This window comes from Plecotus auritus, assembly GCF_963455305.1.
Source record: "Plecotus auritus genome assembly, chromosome: 9".
Classification (NCBI taxonomy): domain Eukaryota; kingdom Metazoa; phylum Chordata; class Mammalia; order Chiroptera; family Vespertilionidae; genus Plecotus; species Plecotus auritus.
The window spans coordinates 45728985-45750240 of record NC_137783.1 but is presented as its reverse complement, the minus strand read 5'-3'; the positions used below and the strand labels follow the sequence as shown (position 1 = coordinate 45750240).

Here is a 21256-nt window from a genome sequence, read left to right as displayed (position 1 = left end):
AAAATATACTTTTGCCAGTCTAACAACAAAAAAATAGGTTTAATTTTGATTGATTTACAAAAAAAAAAGGGTAATAGTAATTAGCTACCCTTTTTGCTTCAAAGTGACTTTTTTAAAAAATTAAGAACTCATGGTTGTACATAAGGATTTCTGGTACCAAGAATTAACCAATCAAATCCACCCTTATTATGTGATATGACAGATAAGATGCAAGTCTATTTACGTTTATGGTTCAAGACAGGGCATTCGCATGGAAGGCTGTTGCGTTGGCTGTTGTCACTTTTTAATTTGACAATCTAAGGGGAAAGAGATCAGTGCCCCTGACTGAATGGTCAGGCATTGCATGTTTTAAAACTTGTTGTGGCACCCTGGTTGAAAATCACTGGCCTAAGAGACTTCATGTTTCAGTTGAAACCTGTGAGTTTCATTTTCCCGTCTCTTATTCTTTTGGAATTTTTGGTCAGCTTGTCAGCCCTTGCTGCCACCTCTTCTGGATTGGACATTTTGGAATGACCTCTCATTGTAGTTAGGAGCCTCCTCATCTGAATCTCCAGTCTCCTTTCAGTCTTATGCCCCATCGTGCCCCATCATGCCCGGCCTGTGAAGACACACACTTAAGTTATTTCCCACGGGATGGACTCATCACTCGGCGATGAGTGTGCCAGATGATGTCTTTCCCATGTGCCCGAGGTCTGTCTTTGCAGCCTGACCCCTGCCACTTCCCTTTGCCCCACTCTTGAAAAGACAAAGGAGAATTGTTCCCCTTTGACGAAGAGAACTGCTCTGCCTTGGAATGCTCAGCAGTTTCCCTGTGTCCTCTCCACTTAGCCAGTCTTTGATGTCTCCATCTTTTAGGTGCCAGTTCAAAGAAGCCACCTCTAGCTCCCCTAGGCAGTCAGTGTCTTTGCTGCTTTGTGTATGTGGCCCCCTGCTTTTCTGTTTTGCTTTAGGGTTTGTCTCTCCCACTGCGGGGTCAAAGAGCACACACCTGTTCAATTTGGTCTCCCGAGGGGAGGTCTGAACTTGGCCCAGTGAGTGGAGTTGGTAATCCACTTCATCTCAGTTGCTTTCCCACTTCTGTGGAGAAAAACCATGCTTGCCTCCAGAGCTTTCAGTGCACAGCTGGGGTTGTGGTGCCTGAGAGCCCCCTGAATTGGTGTGAGGATTTTGTGTACAAATAAATTTTCTGGGACCCGGCCAGTGTGGCTTAGCGGTTGAGCGTCACCCTATGAATCTGTAGATCACAGTTCGATTCCCAGTCAGGGCACATGCCTGGGTTGTGGGCTTGATCCCCATGGCGGGGGCGGGTGTGTGTGTGTGCAGGAGGCAGAAGGCAGCTGATCAATGATTCTCTCTCATCATTGATGTTTCTATTTCTCCCTCTCCCTCTCAATAAAAATATATTAAAAAAATAAATGTTCTGGGGACAATTTCTGTTCTCCCATATTCTGACCCATTATTTGCTTCCCTCTCAGATCAGCTCCCCAAATGAGCACCTGAGGTAGCTCACTGGTGTTCACCAGGCTTATGTTTCAGCCTCGCTTTACCGATCCCGAGGACACACAGTTATTTCTCTGTCAGTGTGCATTGGGTCATCGTAGGAAATCACATCTGCTGTCCGCCACTGCCCTGCTGGCTCACTGAACTTTCCTGGGCCTTCTGGGAGCTTAGTACTGTTTCGAATCTGGCACATTTTCCCATGGAAACCAAATTTCAAACCACCAGCTTTTGGAATGTGGCTAGTTGAGTGTGTGAATTGGTTGTGGTGGTGATTTTGCCTTCCAAGGAGCAGAGAAGGCTGTAACCCGGGCAGCAAATGAATAATGCATTTGCTGGTCTCTGAACGGGTGCATGCAGATAACTTGGCTTGAGCTTTATGTGGGACCCGTGACTCAGTCTGTGTGAGTGGTTTTTGGAACTGTAGCTTTGGTTGAACAGCTAGTAGTAATAGCATTTCAGTCCTTTCCCTCCCTTTCCTGAAAGGAGAGCACCTACTGACCTAACCTATGGTTGTGTACTGTGCGTGTGCGCGCACCTGTGTGTCTGTAGAATTACCGTGCCCTCTCTCGGCTTGCAACGTGTGCATGACTCCTGAGGTTGTAAATCTATTCTTTAGGTGGCTGTGTGGTTGTCTTCTCTGACAGTAGGAACCACTGTGCTGTCTGCTGGAGTTTGCCCCTGCACAGTGGTCCATCTCCATGTAGCCTGATGTAATCTGTTGTTTCCTAGTGAGGTTTTCCCATTTTCAGTTTCACAATCAAGGATACCATAGACCTCTTTTAAGAAACAATAGGAACTCTTAAGGTAGTTTATAAAATAGGTTTTTGAAAATTATACATACATAACATTGGGAGTTTAATAATAATTCAGCTAACCACCCTGCTTTGTTATTCTTTTCTGATTTTTGTATAATTCATATAACATATTCTTGAATTTTTCTATTATACATTACCTTTATATTTAATAGCTACTTAATATTTTAATAAGAATGTCATTAGTTTTTCTATTTTTGTGTTTAAGTTGCATCTATGTTTTTTAGTATTGTAAATTAAACTAAATATATTTATGCATATCATATTTTACCTATTGAATTGCTCATTTCTTTGAAATGTATATCTAGATGTGGATTACTTTTATGTATTTTTTAAAACATACTTACTGATTTCAGAGAGGGAGAGGAAAGAGAGAAACACCAATGATGAGAGAGAATCATTGATTGGCTGCCTCCTGCATGCCCCACACTGGGGAACGAGCCCGCACCTGGGCATATGCCCTTGATTGGAATCGAACCTGGGACCCTTCAGTCCGCAGGCCTATGCTCTATCTACTGAGCCAAACCAGCTAGGACTAGAAGTGGATTACTTTTTTTTTTTTTTAAATCTTTATTATTCAGATTATTACAGGTGTTCCTCTTTTTTTCCTCCCCATAGCTCCCCTCCACCTGATTCCCCACCCCACCCTTACCCCCTGCCACTGTCTTCATCCATAGGTGTAAGATTTTTGTCCAATCTCTTCCCATGCCCCTCACACCTCTTTCCCCCCGAGAATTGTCAGTCCACTCCCTTTCTATGTCCCTGATTCTATTATGTTCACCAGTTTATTCTGTTCATCAGATTTTTTTATTCACTTGATTTTTAGATTCACTTGTTGATAGATATGTATTTGTTGTTCATAATTTTTATCTTTACCTTTTTCTTCTTCTTCCTCTTCTTAAAGAATATCTTTCAGCATTTCATATAATACTGGTTTGGTGGTGATGAACTCCTTTAGCTTTTTCTTATCTGTGAAGCTCTTTATCTGCCCTTCAATGCTGAATGATAGCTTTGCTGGGTAGAGTAATCTTGGTTGTAGGTTCTTGCTATTCATCACTTTGAATATTTCTTGCCACTCCTGCCTGGCCTGCATAGTTTCTGTTGAGAAATCAGCTGACAGTCATATGGGTGCTCCCTTGTAGGTAACTAACTGTTTTTCTCTTGCTGCTTTTAATATTCTCTCTTTGTCTTTTGCTCTTGGCATTTTAATTATGATGTGTCTTGGTGTGGTCCTCTTTGGATTCCTTTTGTTTGGGGTTCTGTGCGCTTCCTGGACTTGTAAGTCTATTTCTTTCACCAGGTGGGGGAAGTTTTCAGTCATTATTTCTTCAAATAGGTTTTCAGTATCTTGCTCTCTCTCTTCTTCTGGCACCCCAATAATTCGGATGTTGGTACGCTTAAAGTTGTCCCAGAGGCTCCTTACACTATCTTCATATTTTGGATCCTTTTTTCTTTCTGTTTTTCTGGTTGGGTGTTTTTTGTTACCTCATATTTCAGATCTTCGGTTTGATTCTTGGGGTCCTTTGATCTACAGTTGAATTTCTGTATATTCTTTATTTCAGACAGTGTATGCTTAATTTCTGACTGGTCCTTTTCCATTTTTTTTGCATTCTCATTAAGGTTCTTGAAGGTCTCACTAAGCTCCTCGGAGGTCTCATCAAGTTTCTTGGCGGTTTTTAGAAGATTCTTGAGTAACCTTATAAATGTGGTTTTGAACTCCTATGTCCAGTAGTTTGCTTTCCTCCATTTCTTTAATTTGTGACATGTTTCTTTGTCTCCACATTTTGTTGCTTCCCTGTGTTGATGGAGTGGTTTTCTGTGGTAGGTGACCAGTGGTTCAGCCTGTCACCTGAGGTGGACACCCTTGGTGCACCCCTTTGTGGGCTGAGTGCAAAGTCTTGGTGTAGTTAAGCCTTGATTGCTGTTGGTACACTGGGAGGAATTGACCTCCAGGCCAGTTGGCTGTGAGGACCCGCTGTGTCTATAATGGAAGAACTGCTGTGCTGGAGACACGCTTATGGGGCGGGACTTGCTTCATTGGGGCTTTAGGGCTCACTTAGTCTGCCTCTTGAATGTGTCACTTATGGGTGTGAGTAGTTGAAATCTGGTGTCGTCTCACACTGACCACTAGGTACACTGGCTTCTGGATCTCCAATGGGGTGCAGGTCAGCTACTGTCTGAGGCCACCCAGCAGGAGCTACAGCGAGAACTACAGTTTTCTCCTCTTTGCTTGGGGTTTGGAGGTTTTGGAGCTGTCTGACCAGAGCTGCAGTTTGTTAGGTTAAGCTGCGATAGGGCAGACCATTTATATGCAAAAGCCGCTGCGTGGAGCTTGGGTGGGTTTGTAGATTGTGCGGGGCAGGGTCTCAGGGAGTCACTAGGCTAGGGCGTGGCAAAGAGCGATGGCTGCCAGTCAGCCCTCTTTGTGTCTCCGTGTTTCCAAGTCCCCGCGTCCCGCGCCGCAGCTCAGTAAACAATGATTGTTGCGCGCACCTCTGCAAGAAAGCCACCCTCACTTTCCGACCCGATGGCAGACAGTCCAGCTTCTCCCTGTAGGAGTTTGGGTCCCCCGCGTCTCCCCAGAAACTGGAGTTCGGAGTAATCGGGAGCTTGTCTCCCTTCGGGTTGAAAAAAGCAGTGCACCCAGTTGCCCACCGCCAGCCCTATTCGCATGCCTTTGTACCTCAGCTTTTCAGCACTTGTGCACGTCTCAGTGCTCTTTTCTCTTTCCTTCTAGTTATAGAACTTCCACTCAGCCAGCTTTCCCGTGGTTCTGGGTGATAGACGTTTTGTCTTTTAGTTGTAGTTTTGAAATTGTTGTGCGAGGCAGCAGTTTAGGTGTTGATACCTAGGCCGCGATCTTGGTTCTTTCCTGGATTACTTTTTAAAAAATTAGTTTTCATTGACAGTATTACAGCTGTCCCCCATTTTTCCATCCTTTGCCCCCCCTACCCAGCAGAAGTGGATTACTTTTGAAGAGGGACTTTTTTGTTGTTCTTCCCTGGGACAATTTTTTTTTTTAAATCTTTATTGTTGAAAGTATTACATATGTTCCCTTTATTCCTTCATTGATCCCCTCATGCCCCAGGCCCTCACTGCTCCATTGTCTGTGTCCATGGGTTATGCATATATGCATACCAGGTCCTTGGTTGATAACCTCCCACCCGCCTCGCCCACCTTCAAAGAGGGATATTTTTTCATTTCATGAAATACATTAGTATAGTAAGAAATAGCAGGCCCTGACCAGGTGGTTCAGTTGGTTAAAGCTTTGTCCTAATACACCAAGGTTGCAGGTTCAATCCCAGTCAGGGCACAATCAGTGAATGCACAAATAAATGGGACAACAAATCAGTGTTTCTCTTTCCCTTCCTCTTCCTTCTCTCTCTCTGTCTCTCCTTCATCTCTGTCTCTCTCTCAAATCAATAAATGAAAAATAATAAGACAAAACCCCAGTTACATTGCTATCAGTGTTATAAGAAAACAAAAATATGGCACCTTTAATCTGCATTTCTTTAGTGATGTTGAACCTTTGTTTTCCTAATCCCATTTCTGTGCATGTGATTCCTGCCCAAGTCCTTTTCTCACTGTCATAGTAGATGAGATGCTGTACACCTGGTTTTGAGTGGACACGTTCACTTTGATATGTGGTCTTGCTTTTTTGCTAGTAAACTTGTTTATGTGTAAAAGCAAAAACTCATGCAATTAGGTTTGTAAAGAGATTTTCCTATTAGAACATTAAGAATCATTTTTCTGTGCAATAATGATCTGAATCTTGGTGTTTTCCCCTATAGATTAAAAAAAAACACTTTGGCTAATTTTCATCCTACAGAAGTTAAAAATCTATTTAAATATCAGTCTCTTGTGATTTCTTTCATTGCATCATGACATGTTTATTTAAGGTTATAAAGACTAAAAAGTCTGATACTCCCTAGTATGGCTTAAAAATAGTTTGAGAGGAAAAAAGTGAACCAGATATATTAGTCCCTTCCAGCCTGTGACTTACATGACAACGCAGCTCCTTGTCTGGGTGTGGTGCCTCTGGTTGGCGTTTCTTGTAGCTGGGCGAGGGGCCAAGCTGGCGTCGTGCTAAATGCCAGGACTTAGCTCACCCTTAACCCGGGGTTAGCAAGTGCGGTGGACCTGTGTGGACAATGAGCCACCTCCTCACCATGGTTTTCCTTTACTTTAATTTATTTACTTGATTTTTAATGGTTTTCCTTTCAGCTGCAGCCAGCCCTGTCCTGGGCCTGAAGGAATGCACCAGAGGCTCAGCAGTGTGGTGCCAGAACGTGAAGACGGCAGTCGACTGCGGGGCCGTGAAGCACTGCCTGCAGACCGTCTGGAACAAGCCGACAGTGGTGAGTGCCCTTAACAATGTGCTCCATCCCTTTGTGGCGTCTGTAACCACTGCCATTTGCAAAGCACTTTCTCTTGCCTCATTTTGTGCTCCTCACGGTGACCCTGCGAGGGAGGCAGGGACCTGTAGGTGGGTGTACCATTCTCACTGAGGGAATGGAGGCTGGAGAGGTTAAGGTTCTATTCCCCCAAGGTCACCCAGTCTCGCGGTGACAGAGTTGGACGAGGTCCTCCCATGCCCACGCCTGTGTTCCCTACTGCCCTCCAGGCCTCTGAGCAGGACCCACCTCGCCACCCAGCTAGGGACCAGCAGGTTCACCGCCCCCATTCCCAGAACTGGGCACACGAGGATGGTTTTCATCCTGGTCACTCACTCAGAATCTAGATGCTAATAAGCTTTTTAGGCCTTTTCAATGTTTTCTTTCTCTGCCTCTCTCAGCTGCCTGTTGGGTCGCTGATTCAGACCCTAGAACTTTAGTAGATATTTAAGATTTTATTTCCAGCTATAATCAAACTGCCTTTTTTCACCCAAACAATGTTAAATATAGCATATTCATGTGGGCTCTTAGCACACATGGGGGAATACTCAGATGACAAACCTCAAGTGTGTTCTTCCTGTGACCCGAACCTTCCCGTGAGGCACTGAGCTTTGCTGGCTGCACCAGCAGAAGGTGCTCTTGGCTCTCTCTGGAATGTACCTTGTGGTGCAGGCCAGGTTTGACTGAGTGGAGTTCAAGTTCTAAAACTCGTCAGGGGCTCAGTAAGAGAAAAATAATAAACACTGCTCTCAGAACTCAGTAAGAGAAAAATAATAAACACCGCTCTTTAAGAAATATTTTCTGAATTCACTGGAAAACTGCCCTCGTGGCCACGGTTACTTTCAGATTTGGTCTCTAATTTGCTTCTGATCTTGTTTTTAATACTGCTTCTTCTTTCCAAGTTTAATTGTGTCAATCGAGGACTTTAGATCCTTCTCTTGATGAGCAGTGTCATGAACGATGCCTGACTCTCTCAATGGCCCCGTGCACATGATTAGCCTGACCATTTGGTTTCTCTGAATGCAGCTAAGTTCACAGGTGTTCTTCAGTCTCACCCACACGCGTCACTTTCTTCTTCCTGGGTTGAAAATAGGTTGATCTCAAATAGGGAGCTCCCCAAGAACTTTGAAAACCAACCAGATTTCCTGTAGTCCTGGGCCATGCAGGCCCCTGGGTGCCGAGGCTCATCAGAAGACATGTCCTGTCCCTAAGCTCTAGAGTGGCGATGGCTTCCACTCAAATGCAGCACTGACCAGGAAGAGGAAGGCAGATGGAGTGTGGGTAGCAGCTCCAGAGGGAGGGCGCAGATGCACCATGTCTGGCTGGGGCTTGCTTCACTCCCTGCCCCCTGTAACTCTGTGGTGCTGGTACTGGCCCATGATGTTGCTTTGCCTTACTGATTTTCTCTGGTTTCTGCTGCTCTGATGTTCACCTTTCTGTGCCTGTTTCCTCAGAGCCGTTGTGAGCAGTAATAGGAAATTTGATTTGTACTGTGCACATTGAGTAAGGTGCTGAGGGGTAGAGGGTACGAGAAAAGGGTGTCTGCCTGGTAGAAGCAGTATTCTGGTCAGTCACTCCTAACCCTTCCTCCCTGGCGTCCGAGTGCTTCCTGTTCAGGTTGGGAACCAGGATGTGCCTGTGTGTCAGATGTGGCCATGGTCACGTCCCTGGGGTTTTCAGCTGTGTGTGGTGCGAGTTATGTCCTACAAATACAGATCTCGCCCTCGTATTCTTTCCTCTTAGAAATCCCTTCCCTGCGACGTGTGCAAAGATGTCATCACCGCAGCTGACAACATGCTGAAAGACAATGCCACTGAGGTAAGCGCCACAAGTGTGTGTGACTGAGTGGTGGCCTGCTGGCCACACGATTGGTCACCTAAAAGCTATGACTTGAGAGGGGAGGGGGGGTGACTATCATGGAATGGTCTAGGTCCAGGTAGGATCTAATTAAGTCCTGTGGGCCACATACTGCTTCTGGCATAGTTCTTCTGCTTGCCCCCCAATCTTTGAAAAATGTAAGAACCACCCTTAGCCACAGGCTGTTACAAGAACAGGCCGTGGGCCCTAGCTTGCTCCCCCTGTCCCCAGGTGTTCAGTGCTCAAGTCAATTGGGATTTTGTGTCACATGTTGTTAACCTTTGGGTCCGTCTGGCTGTCTCTGCTCACTGTGCCTAAGAGACTGCAGCCTGAGGATCTGCTTCTTGCCCCATTGACGTGACGAGCCACGGCTCCCACCCCCCGGCTCCCAGGTCCCCTTCCCTGAGGGTTGTGGCTTCCAGCCGTCACTCTTCTGGGTGCTGTCGAGGGCCTCTTGCTCTCAGCCCATTTGTAGAAAAGTGCACGCTGACTTGCCCCTTGCCTGTGTCCTCTAGCAAGAGATCCTCGTGTACTTGGAGAAGACCTGTGACTGGCTTCCTAAGCCGGACATGTCGGCCTCATGCAAGGAGATGGTGGACACCTACCTCCCAGTCATCCTGGACATGATTAAAGGACAGATGGTATGTGCTGGAGAATAAGTCTTCCTTCAGGCAGTGCTGGGGTCCAGGGAAGTACCAGACCAGGAGATAGTGATTAAAATGGCAAGTCTATTCATACCTGTGGGCTTTCTCAGCCTCTTGACTACAGTTCTAACATCCAGAATGGCTCTGGCAAGGCAGAACACTTGGCCTGTAACTTTCAGGGTTGGGTAGGGTACAGGAAATGGGGCATACAGAATTACTGAAGGGGTGTAAACTGGCATACATCTCTAGGTGCTGATTTGATAACTCCTATGGGATCTTTTGAGCAAGCAATTCATTTCATTTCTGTGATTTTTATCCTAAGGAGTAAGTCAGGGAATTTACTTGTGGGTTCAGCTACAAGGAAGCTCATTGTTCATTTGATAAGTATCTGCTGTGTGTGAACCATGTGCCAGAGGTTGGGTTTTCAGCAATGAGCAAGGAATTTGGAAAGACCCTAGCAAAGAGGAGGGGCTTAAAAAACTGAGATGGCCAGTGTCCCAAGGTGGGACCATGTGCAGCAGGAAGTCCCTTGGTTTCAGGAGGGGGTGCCATGATTATAGGTACCTTTTTGAGAGGGTTTGGTCTAGATCCCACCCATTGGAGCTGAAAGAGGGGAAGTTGGCAGAACAATCAGGCATTAGATGTACTGGAGGCAGTGGAGATGGACAGATGCATAGTTTTTAGAGGATGAATGGACTAGACCTGTGGTCGGCAAACTGCGGCTTGCGAGCCACATGCGGCTCTTTGGCCCCTTGAGTGTGGCTCTTCCACATAATACCATGGCCTGGGCGAGTCTGTTTTGAAGAAGCGGTGTTAGAAGAAGTTTAAAAGTTTAAAAAATTTGGCTCTCAAAAGAAATTTCAATCGTTGTACTGTTGATATTTGGTTCTGTTGACTAATGAGTTTGCTGACCACTGGACTAGACTTATTGATGGAGGGATGTCTTCCAGGTTTCTGGCTTGAACTGCAGGGAGAATGGTGCTTAGGCCATTGCTGAAATAGAGATGGAGGGGAAGTGGGTTGGCGGTTGAGTCTGAGATGCCTGTGAACTGGGTATGCATGCATGAGGCCCGCTAAGAGAGAAGGAAGGGGGACTCATTCAAAGGCACCAGGTGGCCCGTTTCCTTTTCCTCTGGGGAGAGGGTTTCCAGCTGGACTTCCTTCCCCACCAGAGCCAACCGGAGGAGGTGTGCTCCGCGCTCAGTCTCTGCGAGTCTCTTCAGAAGCACCTGGCAGAGCTCAATCACCAGAAGCAGCTCGAGTCCAATAAGATCCCAGAACTGGACATGGCTGAGATGGTGGCGCCCTTCATGGCCAACATCCCCCTCCTCCTCTACCCTCAGGGCGGCCCCCATCGAGAGTCCCAGCCGAAGGTAAGGCAGCACTCGCCTCGGGCTTCATTCGGGTTGGATTAGAGTGTGTGTGCTTCTTGAACTGGGGGCTTTGGCAGCAGCCGGCCTGGAAATGGTTGTGCCATGCAGTTGCTGAGGAACCTGGATATTTACATTAAGCTAAATTAAAAAACTGGGGTTTTTAAAATATGCAATCATTTCCCCCCTTCCTATTAAGTTTACTAAAATCTGTGCCCAGTTGATTTTAAAACTGTCGACAACTTTAGAGTCTGTGAAAACACATTGTTCACTGCTCGGAGTCACATCCAGTGCTGAGGTGCGAGCATGGGAGGCACTTTTCCTAGGAATTGGAGTCCTCTTAGTGACTACAGGAGCGCGTGGTTGACAGCCTCCCCTTCCCGTCTCTGTAGGCTGGTGGGGATGTTTGCCAGGACTGCGTCCAGATGGTGACCGACATCCAGACTTCTGTAAGGACCAACTCCACCTTTGTGCAGGCCTTGGTGGAACATACACGGGAGAAGTGTGACCTCTTGGGGCCTGGCATGGCTGACATGGTGAGCCTTGTCTCTTTGTGGGCTCTGGAGACAGGAGTGGGGGAACCCTGAAAACTTCACTTCCTGGGGTACCATTTAAAGTTCATCTTAGGAGCTCTGAGGACAAGATTGTTCAGACAAGTCCCATTCCTTCCAACTAGAAGGCAGCTGGAACAGGTGGTGGGCACTTACATTCCGTGTTGGGTAATTGCCTTTGTATATGTAACAAAACTCGTGGGACAGACTAGTGGAAGGAGACGACTTTGGTGAAGATTTCTTTTTCTCCCAGTAATCATGTATGTAAGAAAACACTGGAACCACTTCCAGCCCTGTTTCTAAAAGCCTGGCTGTTGCATGTTAATAATACGAAGTGTGCTCTCCCACAGCCAGCAGGGTTGCTGTCCGTGGGAAGCCCCACGGCTGGCTTGCAGGAGGTTCACCCGGATGCCTTCCTTACCTTGTGAATGTTAGTCCTGTGGGCTCAGAAACTCATTTTGTTAGCCCCTCAGGGGGCTTTATTTCTTGGACCCTGTTCAATTAACCACACTCAAGAGATTGGTGTGCAAAACCAAATGCCAGGTTAGTACCTGACAAGGAAAAAGCCTCTGCTGGACAGGAGCAGGGAGCTGTTGTAATGACAACGTGGGTCTGGGGTCCAGGGCAACCTTTCTGGAGTGAGGCTCCTCTCTGAGGGCTTGCTCTCTTGTAAGCCTGGAATCTTAGCCTCATTGCAGTATCTTTGCATATGGGCTTCTCCAGTATGGAGGGCTGTCATATTATTCTTGCTTTTCTCCCTGTGGAGGCTCTCCAGTTAGGACCTGTTCTCCGAGAGCTATTCTCTGAGGGTCTACAGGAAATGCCTAGATGTGTGTAAAAATAGGCAAGTTGAAAATCATAACTTGATTCTGCTGGATTTCAGCTTTATAATTCTGTCCAAGAATGTGTGGAAGGATTTGAAAAGTAATCTCTGATTCCCAACACTCATAAGTTGCTACTCTGTGATTTTGGGGCAAGTTTGGGGCAAAAAGGAGACTGGAAGGCCTTATCTCCAAGGGCCTTTGGTAAACCTTTTCAAAGTACCGTTTGCACACGTTGTCCTGTAAGGTAGAGATTAACCACATTGCCACTTTCATCTTAATAAATTAACTTTCCCAGAGCAGACATTTACAAGGCTCGACTTTGGGGTTGGAAATGCTGATTTTTGGTGTGTTGTAGTGGTAATTTCACTAACAGTGTGTTTCTCTGTCCCCAGTGCAAGAACTACGTCGACCAGTACTCTGACATTGTTATCCAGATGATGATGCACATGGTAGGTGGCAGGGGACGTTCCTCTTTAGCATTTTTCTTTATCTCCAACTTTGTGATTTCCAGGAATTTTGCAAAGTATATAGTTTAGTTTCCTTTGTTTACCTTTGAGTACTAAACTGGGCTAAAATGAGCCCTTTGTGACTAGCTGACTCTGCACCTGCAGCTCACTCTCTCCCTTTTACCTTTCCTAGCTTGACCACCCTCACCACTGCCCTGGTGCCTCCTCACCTTGTGAATGTTCATGTGCTGTGCCTGTGTGAGCTGCCCATCAGATTTCTAGCATTTGGCTTTCACCCTTGGCCTCATAGGCATGGTCTGCTCTGTAGCTAGGCCAGGCCTGAGAACCGCTGTGTTGCAGCCTCTTAGAGCGGGTCCCACACTCTGCAGCATTGTTAGCTCTCACACTTGGCTCTGATGTATCCAGGTGGTAGGGGCATCCCTTCATGATCAGAGATAGGAGGTATCATCAGCTAGCCAGCTTCATGCAGAAAACTGGCACGGAGCAGGGTGGTCTGAAGCATCATTCCTTTGGGAACATGCTCTGGCCTCCTGAGGCCTAACCTGGAGGGATGGAGGGGTGGGTTGCACTTTTTCCTTTCTGTCATGCTTGCTTCTGATTAGTTGAGATTGGCCTATAGTTCTTGAGTTTATTCTCTAACCAGGGACTGTTTGGTAGTTTTATTGGAACATAGCAATGCCTATTTTACGCTACAGCAGCCAAGTTGAGTAGTTGAGACCTTAATGCTCGCAATACCTAAAAGATGTACTCTCTGGTCCTGCTCTAACCACTCAGACTCCATCCAGTCACAATAGAGGTTATTTGGGACTATTACACCTCACACTGCACCTTGTTCTACGGCAGCTTACAAAGACAGCAGCGATAGTAGGAGAAAGTAAGCCTTTGGTGTGACTTGATCTGATTAGTGCTTCCTCATAGCTAACTAAAAAATGTTTCTCATTGTAAAAATTATACTGCATATACATTCTTTGAAAATAGGATAATACTTCCCAAATTCAAAATCATTTGAGGTTTAAAAAAACATCAGTGGTGTCATATTTTATATTCTACAAATTTTGTAGTTTGCATTTTTTAAAAATACATTTTACTGATTTTTTACAGAGAGAAAGGGAGAGGGATAGAGAGTTAGAAACATCGATGAGAAACCTCGATCAGTTGCCTCCTGCACATCCCCAGTAGGTATATGCCCTTGACCGGAATCGAACCTTGGACCCTTCAGTCCACAGGCCGACACTCTATCCACTGAGCCAAACCGGTTAGGGCAAGTAGTTTGCATTTTTAATCTAAAATTATATTGGTCATTAAATACTTTGTACAAATGACTTTTAAGTGGTTGCATAATATTACACTGTGCGACTAAAGGTAATTTATATACCCAATCCCCTGTGGCTGGGTGTTTGGGTTGTTTGCAGGTTTGCCCTTGGGATAAAAGGCAAGATGAGCAGCCAAATCCCTGTTTTTCATAGTGTAGGTCATTTAAACTGAAATCGCTGAAGCAAAGTGCCAGGCTTTTGATAGCATGTCAAACCAGCCTTCCAGTCTGGCCTTTAGCCACCTGGAGGTAGATTGCTGGGAGACCTGGGCAGTGGAGAGCGTGGCTCAAGTCCCTAACCCTTCCAGGTGTATTTTAAAACACACTCCCCTAATTTGGGCGGCCCTGTGTCTTGTTCCATTTTGCTGCTCATCACCAACCTGAAGGGAGGGCCCTGCAGGTGTGGTGGGGTTAGGCTTCTGGGGATGAGAGCGCTTCATAATGTGGCATTTTCTGGGGACCTGCTGCCCGGTGTTATGAACATGATTTGTTGTGTCAGGGACATGGGGATGGTGCACACACAAGCTGGAGGTGTGATCTGTCCAGTAAGGAGGGCCAGAGTAGTTGGTAGGGCCCAGTGTGCACTCAGTAGTAGGAACAAGGTAGGTGGCTGATTTGTGATTGAAGGATGGTTCCCCTAAACTTCTGGTGATATCCTAAACCTCATTAACTGCTTGATCATTGTTTTAATTTTTTCTTAACTGTTGTGTCCTTTCCTTTCTCTTATTTTATCTCCGATTTCCTGTTTTTTTATTCAACAGCAGGATCAGGTATGTGATGGGGAATTGCTTGGAGTAGTGGTCGGCTGCTGCTTGTAGCTCTCTTGCTCATCCCTTTTGTATGCATGATCCCCGCTGGCAGATCTAAGGAGAGACTGGCAGGCAGGGTCCCTTCCTCGGTGTATAGGCTGGCAGGGAGCTTCTGCATCTCTTCCCTGTAACTCAGCACTTGAGGTGGCGGGGGTTCTGTCTCCCCTTCAGGAGCCACACACCCTGAGCCAAATAAGTGCCCGATGGCCAAATGCCAGGCCACCAGTGTAATGATGGGGAACCATGGGTGATCCCCAAGATGCCGCAGCTTCCTACACTGTAGGCCTTGTTTCTGTCATGGCTTGAGAGCACAGCATGTCCTACTCCTGTTTTCCATGCCTCAGAAATGCTGCTCCCGCATGAACACATCAATTGCAAATAGTGAGCAGACTGTTCCCCTGTCTGCTGGATCCAGAGCGTGGAGACAGCCTCTTGGTTGCGGCTTCTGCATGTCTGGGGACGAGGTCCTGCAGATCCAGGAGCCACAGCAGATGGCCTGTGAGCTAGGCTGCGTGGCATAAAGTGGGGGACGCTGAGCAATCAGACCAGACTTAATGGAGCCAGGTGCCCTTTTGGGGCTGTACTAAGCATTGCCTCCTTTTGAGCACTGGAACTGAAGATTTTTCAAAGGTTTTTTGAAGTCTAGTGGGAGATTTGGCTGAAATATCTGAATTTTCACATAGGCCGCCTCATGGAACAAAGCTGATCTGAGACAAAGCAGCCCACCTGAATCTTTGATTTTTTTTTTTAAATATATATTTTTATTTATTTCAGAGAAGGGAGAGGGAGAGAGAGACAGACACATCAATGATGAGAATCATTGATCAGCTGCCTCCTGCACACCCCGCACTGGGGATTGAGCCTGCAACCCAGACATGTGCCGTGACCTGGTTTATAGGTCGACGCTCAACCACTGAGCAACACCAACTGGGTTTTTTGTCTGTTTTCTAAAAAGTTTGCTCTATCTTTGGCCACATTCTGTCCCCTCCCTCCCCCATTCTTTATTTATTTGTTATTTAAAATATATTTTTATTGGTTTTTAGAGAGGAAGGGAGAGGGAGAGAGATATAGACACATCAATGATGAGAATCACTGATTGGCTGCCTCCTGCACGCCCCACACTGGGGATGGAGCCTGCATCCCAGGCATGTGCCCTGACTGGGAATCGAACCGTGTCCTCCTGGTTCATAGGTCAGTGCTCAACCACTGAGCCATGCTGGCTGGACTTTTCCCCCATTCTTAAAGTGTGCCACAGACAGGATACTTCAAATATACTTTCAAACTCCCCACCCTTAATTTATTCTGGAGCCTTCTTGGTATTTACACAAGGTGAACCATAACCATGATCTAGCTCTCTTCCCTTCCCGGGTCTCACTGTTAGCAATCCTGCTCCCGCTGGTTTGGTGGTGGGAGGCAAATGCCACCAGGCCCAGAGCTAGTCACTGGTGGCATTTGGTTTACAAAGTATACAGACTGTGTATACTTTCCTTGCTCTTGGCCATTGTACAGTGAAATGGTCAAGATGTTGTCCAAACTATCTAGTTCTCTGTGGCTTGGTGTCTGGTTAAGAAACGGGATCAATCTGGTGACTTGAAGGATTTACTAATTTGGGGGAATGGGTTTTCGTTGAACTGTGTTTGTGTAATTGTGAACATAGGATGTGGTTATTTGAAAAGCTAACATTTTCCCTTAATGCATCATTGTAAATGGTCCTGCCATTGAATGACCCGGTGTGGCTTTATTTCTAACACATTTGGCTTTCTGTTAGTTTATGAGCATTATAGTTGCTCCTCCAGAAAGAACATAGAGCTTACTTGCCACTGAGCTCACCTGAAAAGCAGGCTCTAGAGCAGACCAGTGTCCTTGGGTGGTCACCGTTAACCTCAGGTGTGGGAGTCTTGCTTCCCTGGTTGCAGCAGGGACAGCGCTCTGTCTGACCTCCCCCAGAGCTTTGTGTGGCTTCCTCCCCTACGTGAAACGGGTCCATCGGCATTTGCACGAGCTCCTTTGGATTTAATATGGAATTTTTACAGTATCGGCCCTTGACATTGGGACCAGGGTGCTCCTTTGGCACCCTGACCTTTGAGCATAGAGAGTGGGACTCGGGCGGTGGGTGCAGGCCTGTGTCTGACTGCCTTTTCTGTCCTCTCTTTAGCAACCCAAGGACATTTGTGCAATGGTCGGGTTCTGTGAGCAGGAGATGCCCATGCAGCCTCTGGTCCCTGCCAAAGTGGTCTCGGAGAACGTCATCCCTGCTCTGGAACTGGTGGAGCCCATTAAGGTACCTGGTGTTACTGTTTGTACTGGTCAATGCCGTATTGAGTACATTTATTGCCTTGGTTATCAACCCCAGCGCTCATGGGATCGAGTCTGCATTCTGGCACGCCATTCAGATCATTTTCCGGTGCCTGGCTCCAGCCTGATTCTCTCAGGATGTACTCTCTGTGGTCTCCCCCCACGGTAGCCATAGTTCAGACTTGATATTCCCAAAGCCTCTCCGGGTGCTGTCTGCACACACGGGCATCTGTTTTGTTTCACTTGGTGACAAGCCTCCTTTATTCCATAATCAGTTTATATTCAGCACGTCTTATGGGTCAGGCAGTGTTTGAGAGATGGAGGCCTAGAACAGCCCACCTGCAGTGGTGAACAAAACTGTCCTTGTGTTCATGGGGCCTGCAGTCTAGTTCTAACCAGTTAACTGCCACGCGTCCAAAACGGAAACCATCCCTCACGCCACGATATTTTGAATTTAATTTAAAAAATCAATTTGCAATGAATATTATAAAAATAAATATATTCCTCACTATTTGGGTGTTCTTGAATATTTTCACCTGAAAATTCTCACGAAAAAGGATTTTAAAGTTGGTCAGGGCTCCCACTTAGGGAAAACATTTTTTATTTTTTTTTTATAGACGCATGTGGCCTGTGGGGAAGGTCTGCCACTTGGGGGCCCAGCCACGTGATATCTTACCACATGGCACATGCACATACTTCTTGTTCCAGAGCTTCCCACGTCACTCTCCTTTGGCTGTGTTGCCTCCCTCTCCTGTCCTCCCTCAGCAGGTGCAGAGTGTGGCCTACAGGAAGGGTTAAGGTGTCGAGATGCTCATAGGCCTTTGCCCACCTGGCTGACAGAATTAATGGCCAGAGAAAAGGGGAAGTTATAGCTTGTAATCTAGTCACAAGACTTAAATTTAAACAAAATTAAAATAAAATAAAAATTCAGGCCCTGTCTGGTGAAGCTCTGTTGGTTAAGTGTTGTCCGTGCACCAAAGGGTTGCAGGTTTGATTCCCGGTTAGGGCACATACCCTGGTTGCAAGTTCGATCCCCAGTCAGGGGGTGTGTGGGAGGCAATGGATCAATGTTTCCCCTCTCCCTCCCTCCCTCTAAGCATGTTCTTGGATAAGGATTTTTTTAAGAAAATCTTTATTGTTGGGTTAAGGATTTAAAAAGAAAGTTTTCAGGTGCTCAGTAGAGAATGGCTGGTGACTGCTGTATTTGACAGCAGGGATGGAGAATGTTTCTGTTGTCACAGAAAGTCCTATTCAGCAGTGTTGCCTTATTAAAGGCAGGCTCTTGAAAAGCAGTTTCAGGTGTTAATGACACTTGAAATTCAAGAGCAGACCTGAAATGTGTTTAAAACTGGCTTCTTAATAGTGAGTCCTTACTTTGTTCTTGCGCCCCCGTGCACTCCCCAGGACGAATGCTGACTGATGAAATAATTGTAACCAAACACAGCATCACATGGGACGACAGCTCTTTGGGGTGGGAGGACAGTTCACTGCTTTCACTGAAGTATGGATTCCTGAACATTTTAACTGAAGTGTAAATTCCTGGTTGGGGGAGGTGGTGGCAGGAGGAGGTGGTGGTGAAGGATTGGTGAAAGGGATGGGTCTCCTGCATCATAGAAACAATAGGGACTGGACCTTAGACACTGGGAGGAAGCCGCACTTTCTTGTGATTCAGTAGGAAGTGGCCCTTTGCGATGTTAACCTGTCCTTGCCTCTGAGTCCCCTCTCCTTCAGAGGAGCAGGACCAAGGGCTGAGGTGAGGGTCTCAGCATTCACATGTTCTCTTACCCTCCACAGAAGGGCCTGGTGCAGGCGAAGGATGATGTTTTCTGTGAGATGTGTGAATACGTGGTGAAGGAGGTGGTCAAGATGATCGACAGCAACAAGACTGAGGTATGTGGGTTTCCGGAATGCTGCCCTCCTGGCAGAGGGAGGTGCTGTCCTTGGTCCCTGGAGCTAGAATGGCCCAGTGGGAGAACCCAGCAGAAATAGGTGGCCTTGGTCCTTGCTGGTCTGGGCACCAGCCTGGGAATCTATCACTACTTCCCACCTGTGGATCCTCTGGGCTGTGGCTGGAGGAGGCCACGCTGCCCTGCTTTGTAGCTCTTGTCTTTGCAGGAGGAAACGGCATCTTGCTGTTGACTGGTTTCCTAGTCATGTTAGTATTTTCAGAATCTCTCCCACCCCTACCCAGCCTTCCATCTTCCCACGTGATCCTCTTGTGTTTCAGGAAGAAATAATTCACGCTTTCGATAAATTGTGCTCAAAATTGCCCAAATCCTTGTCCGAAGAGTGCCAAGAGGTGGTGGACACTTATGGCCGCTCCATCCTGTCGATCCTCCTGCAGGAGGCGAGCCCTGAGCTGGTGTGCAGCATGCTCCAGCTCTGCACCAAGCAGGGGCTGCCTGCACTGACCGGTGAGCCCAGTGGGAGTGAGTGAGGCTGGCCGGCCCCTTGGGGGTTTGGGGGGGGATCCTGCCGGCACTGAGCCTGTGCTTTCTTGCACAGCGCATGTGACTCGGCAGAAGGACGGTGCCTTCTGTGAGGTGTGCAAAAAGCTGGTTGGCTATTTGGACAACAACCTGGAGAAAAACAGCACAAAGGAGGAGATCCTGGCTGCTCTTGAGAAAGGCTGCAGCTTCCTGCCTGACCCATACAAGAATCAGGTATGCCCTGGGCAGCTTTGCCCGAATCCGACCTGCCTGGGCAATGCAGAGGCTGGGCTGTGCCCTGATTGTGCCCTGGACTGAAGTTTTGAAGCCATTTCTGCCTGGATGCATGGAGCCCAGTGGCTTTTTCTCAGAGGCAATCAGTTGGCTCACATGGAGCCACTGGGGGGAAATAACACAAGCAAATGAGGCCGCGTGTGGGTGGGGCTCTGGGGAGGAGGCCCTGGGGCTACTGGGCTAGAAATCTTGGGGAAGAGCATGCCCAGCTCCCTCCTTTTATGCTCCCACTCTTCTGGGCACACCTGACCTGGACCTGTGTCCCTGCTTGCTTCTCAGTGTGATCAGTTTGTGACCGAGTACGAGCCCATGCTGATAGAAATCCTGGTGGAGGTGATGGAGCCGTCCTACGTGTGCTCGGTGAGCTCTGAGCGCGTGTTCGGGTGCACGCAACCTGGGGTGCTGTGTGGGCCATGGGCCAGAGGCTCTGGGATGGGGCGTGAGAAAGCCAAGAAGTTAGAGAACCAGGCTCTCTCTAGGGCCCACCACTTGGTAACCTTGATATTTTTTGAAAGTGCACATCGGAGCTCTGGTTCTCGCTGCTTCTAGAAGCTGATCATTTCAGGTCTATAAAGGATTAGTTAGGCAGCTCTAATTCTTCCCCTTTTGTGCTCCCTTTTCATCATATAGAAAGTTGGAGCCTGCCCCAGAGACCGTAAGCCTCTTTTGGGAACGGAGAAGTGTGTCTGGGGCCCAAGCTACTGGTGCCAGAACATGGAGACAGCAGCCTTGTGCAACGTGAGTAGCTCAGCACCTGCTCCACAGGCCTGCCTTGCTGGGCGACAGCTCGCGTGGGAATCCTGCTTTAACAGGGGCCTCAGGGCCATTCTCTACCCTGTCTTTATGTTAGTGAGAAACCTGAGGCCAAGAGAGGCAATTAGGCTTACTCCTGGCTTCCCAGTCAAGGCAGGGCTAGCTGTATTCTTGTCTCAGGAGTGAAGGGGTAGCTATTCTTTAATACTGCTTTTGTTCCTGCTCTCTTCCTTTGCCTCCAGTTCCCTATGAGAGGGTCAGGTTTGCACGAGGTCCCCCCAGGGATTGCACAAGGCCTATTGGGTTCATTGCCCTGATCCTTGCATAAGTCCTCATGCCCCTCGGGGGCCACTTTTGCCCTGGCTGGAGCCTGGCCTGAATCTTCACCCAAGGCCGAGCAGAGCTGTTTAGAAAGGCCCTGAGAGTTGGCACCTGCCTGATAGCTCCAGGATGCTGTGGCACCATCCTGGCTGGGTAGCCACCAGTTGGGTGACCTACACTCGCTGTTTCCCTGGGTGGGGATGTTTGGACCAGCTTCTGTTACTTAATGTTCTTTTGTGCAATTTTTCCTTCCTCGTGAGAGTTCCTCCAGTTGGGGGAGGTTGCATCATTTGGGGCCACTGCACGGAGGGGTGGTGAGGCCCATCATGGCCGTGTCTAGCTCCTTCCTCCAGCCAGGCCCCAGTCCATAGCCGGTCAGTGGCGGGACAGGTTTCCGCTGCTGTCCTGGTCCATTTCTCAAGGCCTGAGCTGGTATGAATCTCCGACTCACGGGAGGAGTTCTGCCTTGGGGGCCTCCAGTGCAGCCTGTCAGCTGATGCTGGGGCCTAGGCGTGTGTGGCTGGACGCAGGGGTCCTGGGCCCTACCTGCATGGGTGCTCATGTGCAAGCACGTGCTCCCCAGGTTTTAAATGAGCTGCTGTCCTGGGCCTTCTGTGTCTGGTG

General features: G+C 47.6%; 1 protein-coding gene across 1 annotated transcript in view; it reads left to right on the top strand.

Annotated features, from left to right (window-relative positions):
• PSAP (prosaposin) overlaps positions 1–21256 on the top strand; it is a 35283-nt gene that overhangs the window by 12826 nt on the left and 1201 nt on the right. The window contains exons 2-13 of the mRNA XM_080641360.1: positions 6537–6670; positions 8450–8524; positions 9079–9204; positions 10380–10580; positions 10970–11113; positions 12345–12401; positions 16696–16821; positions 18630–18725; positions 19063–19249; positions 19341–19498; positions 19838–19918; positions 20189–20296. Of these exons, the coding sequence (XP_080497486.1) occupies positions 6537–6670; positions 8450–8524; positions 9079–9204; positions 10380–10580; positions 10970–11113; positions 12345–12401; positions 16696–16821; positions 18630–18725; positions 19063–19249; positions 19341–19498; positions 19838–19918; positions 20189–20296 (1493 nt within the window). The remainder of the gene's footprint in view (positions 1–6536; positions 6671–8449; positions 8525–9078; positions 9205–10379; positions 10581–10969; positions 11114–12344; positions 12402–16695; positions 16822–18629; positions 18726–19062; positions 19250–19340; positions 19499–19837; positions 19919–20188; positions 20297–21256) is intronic.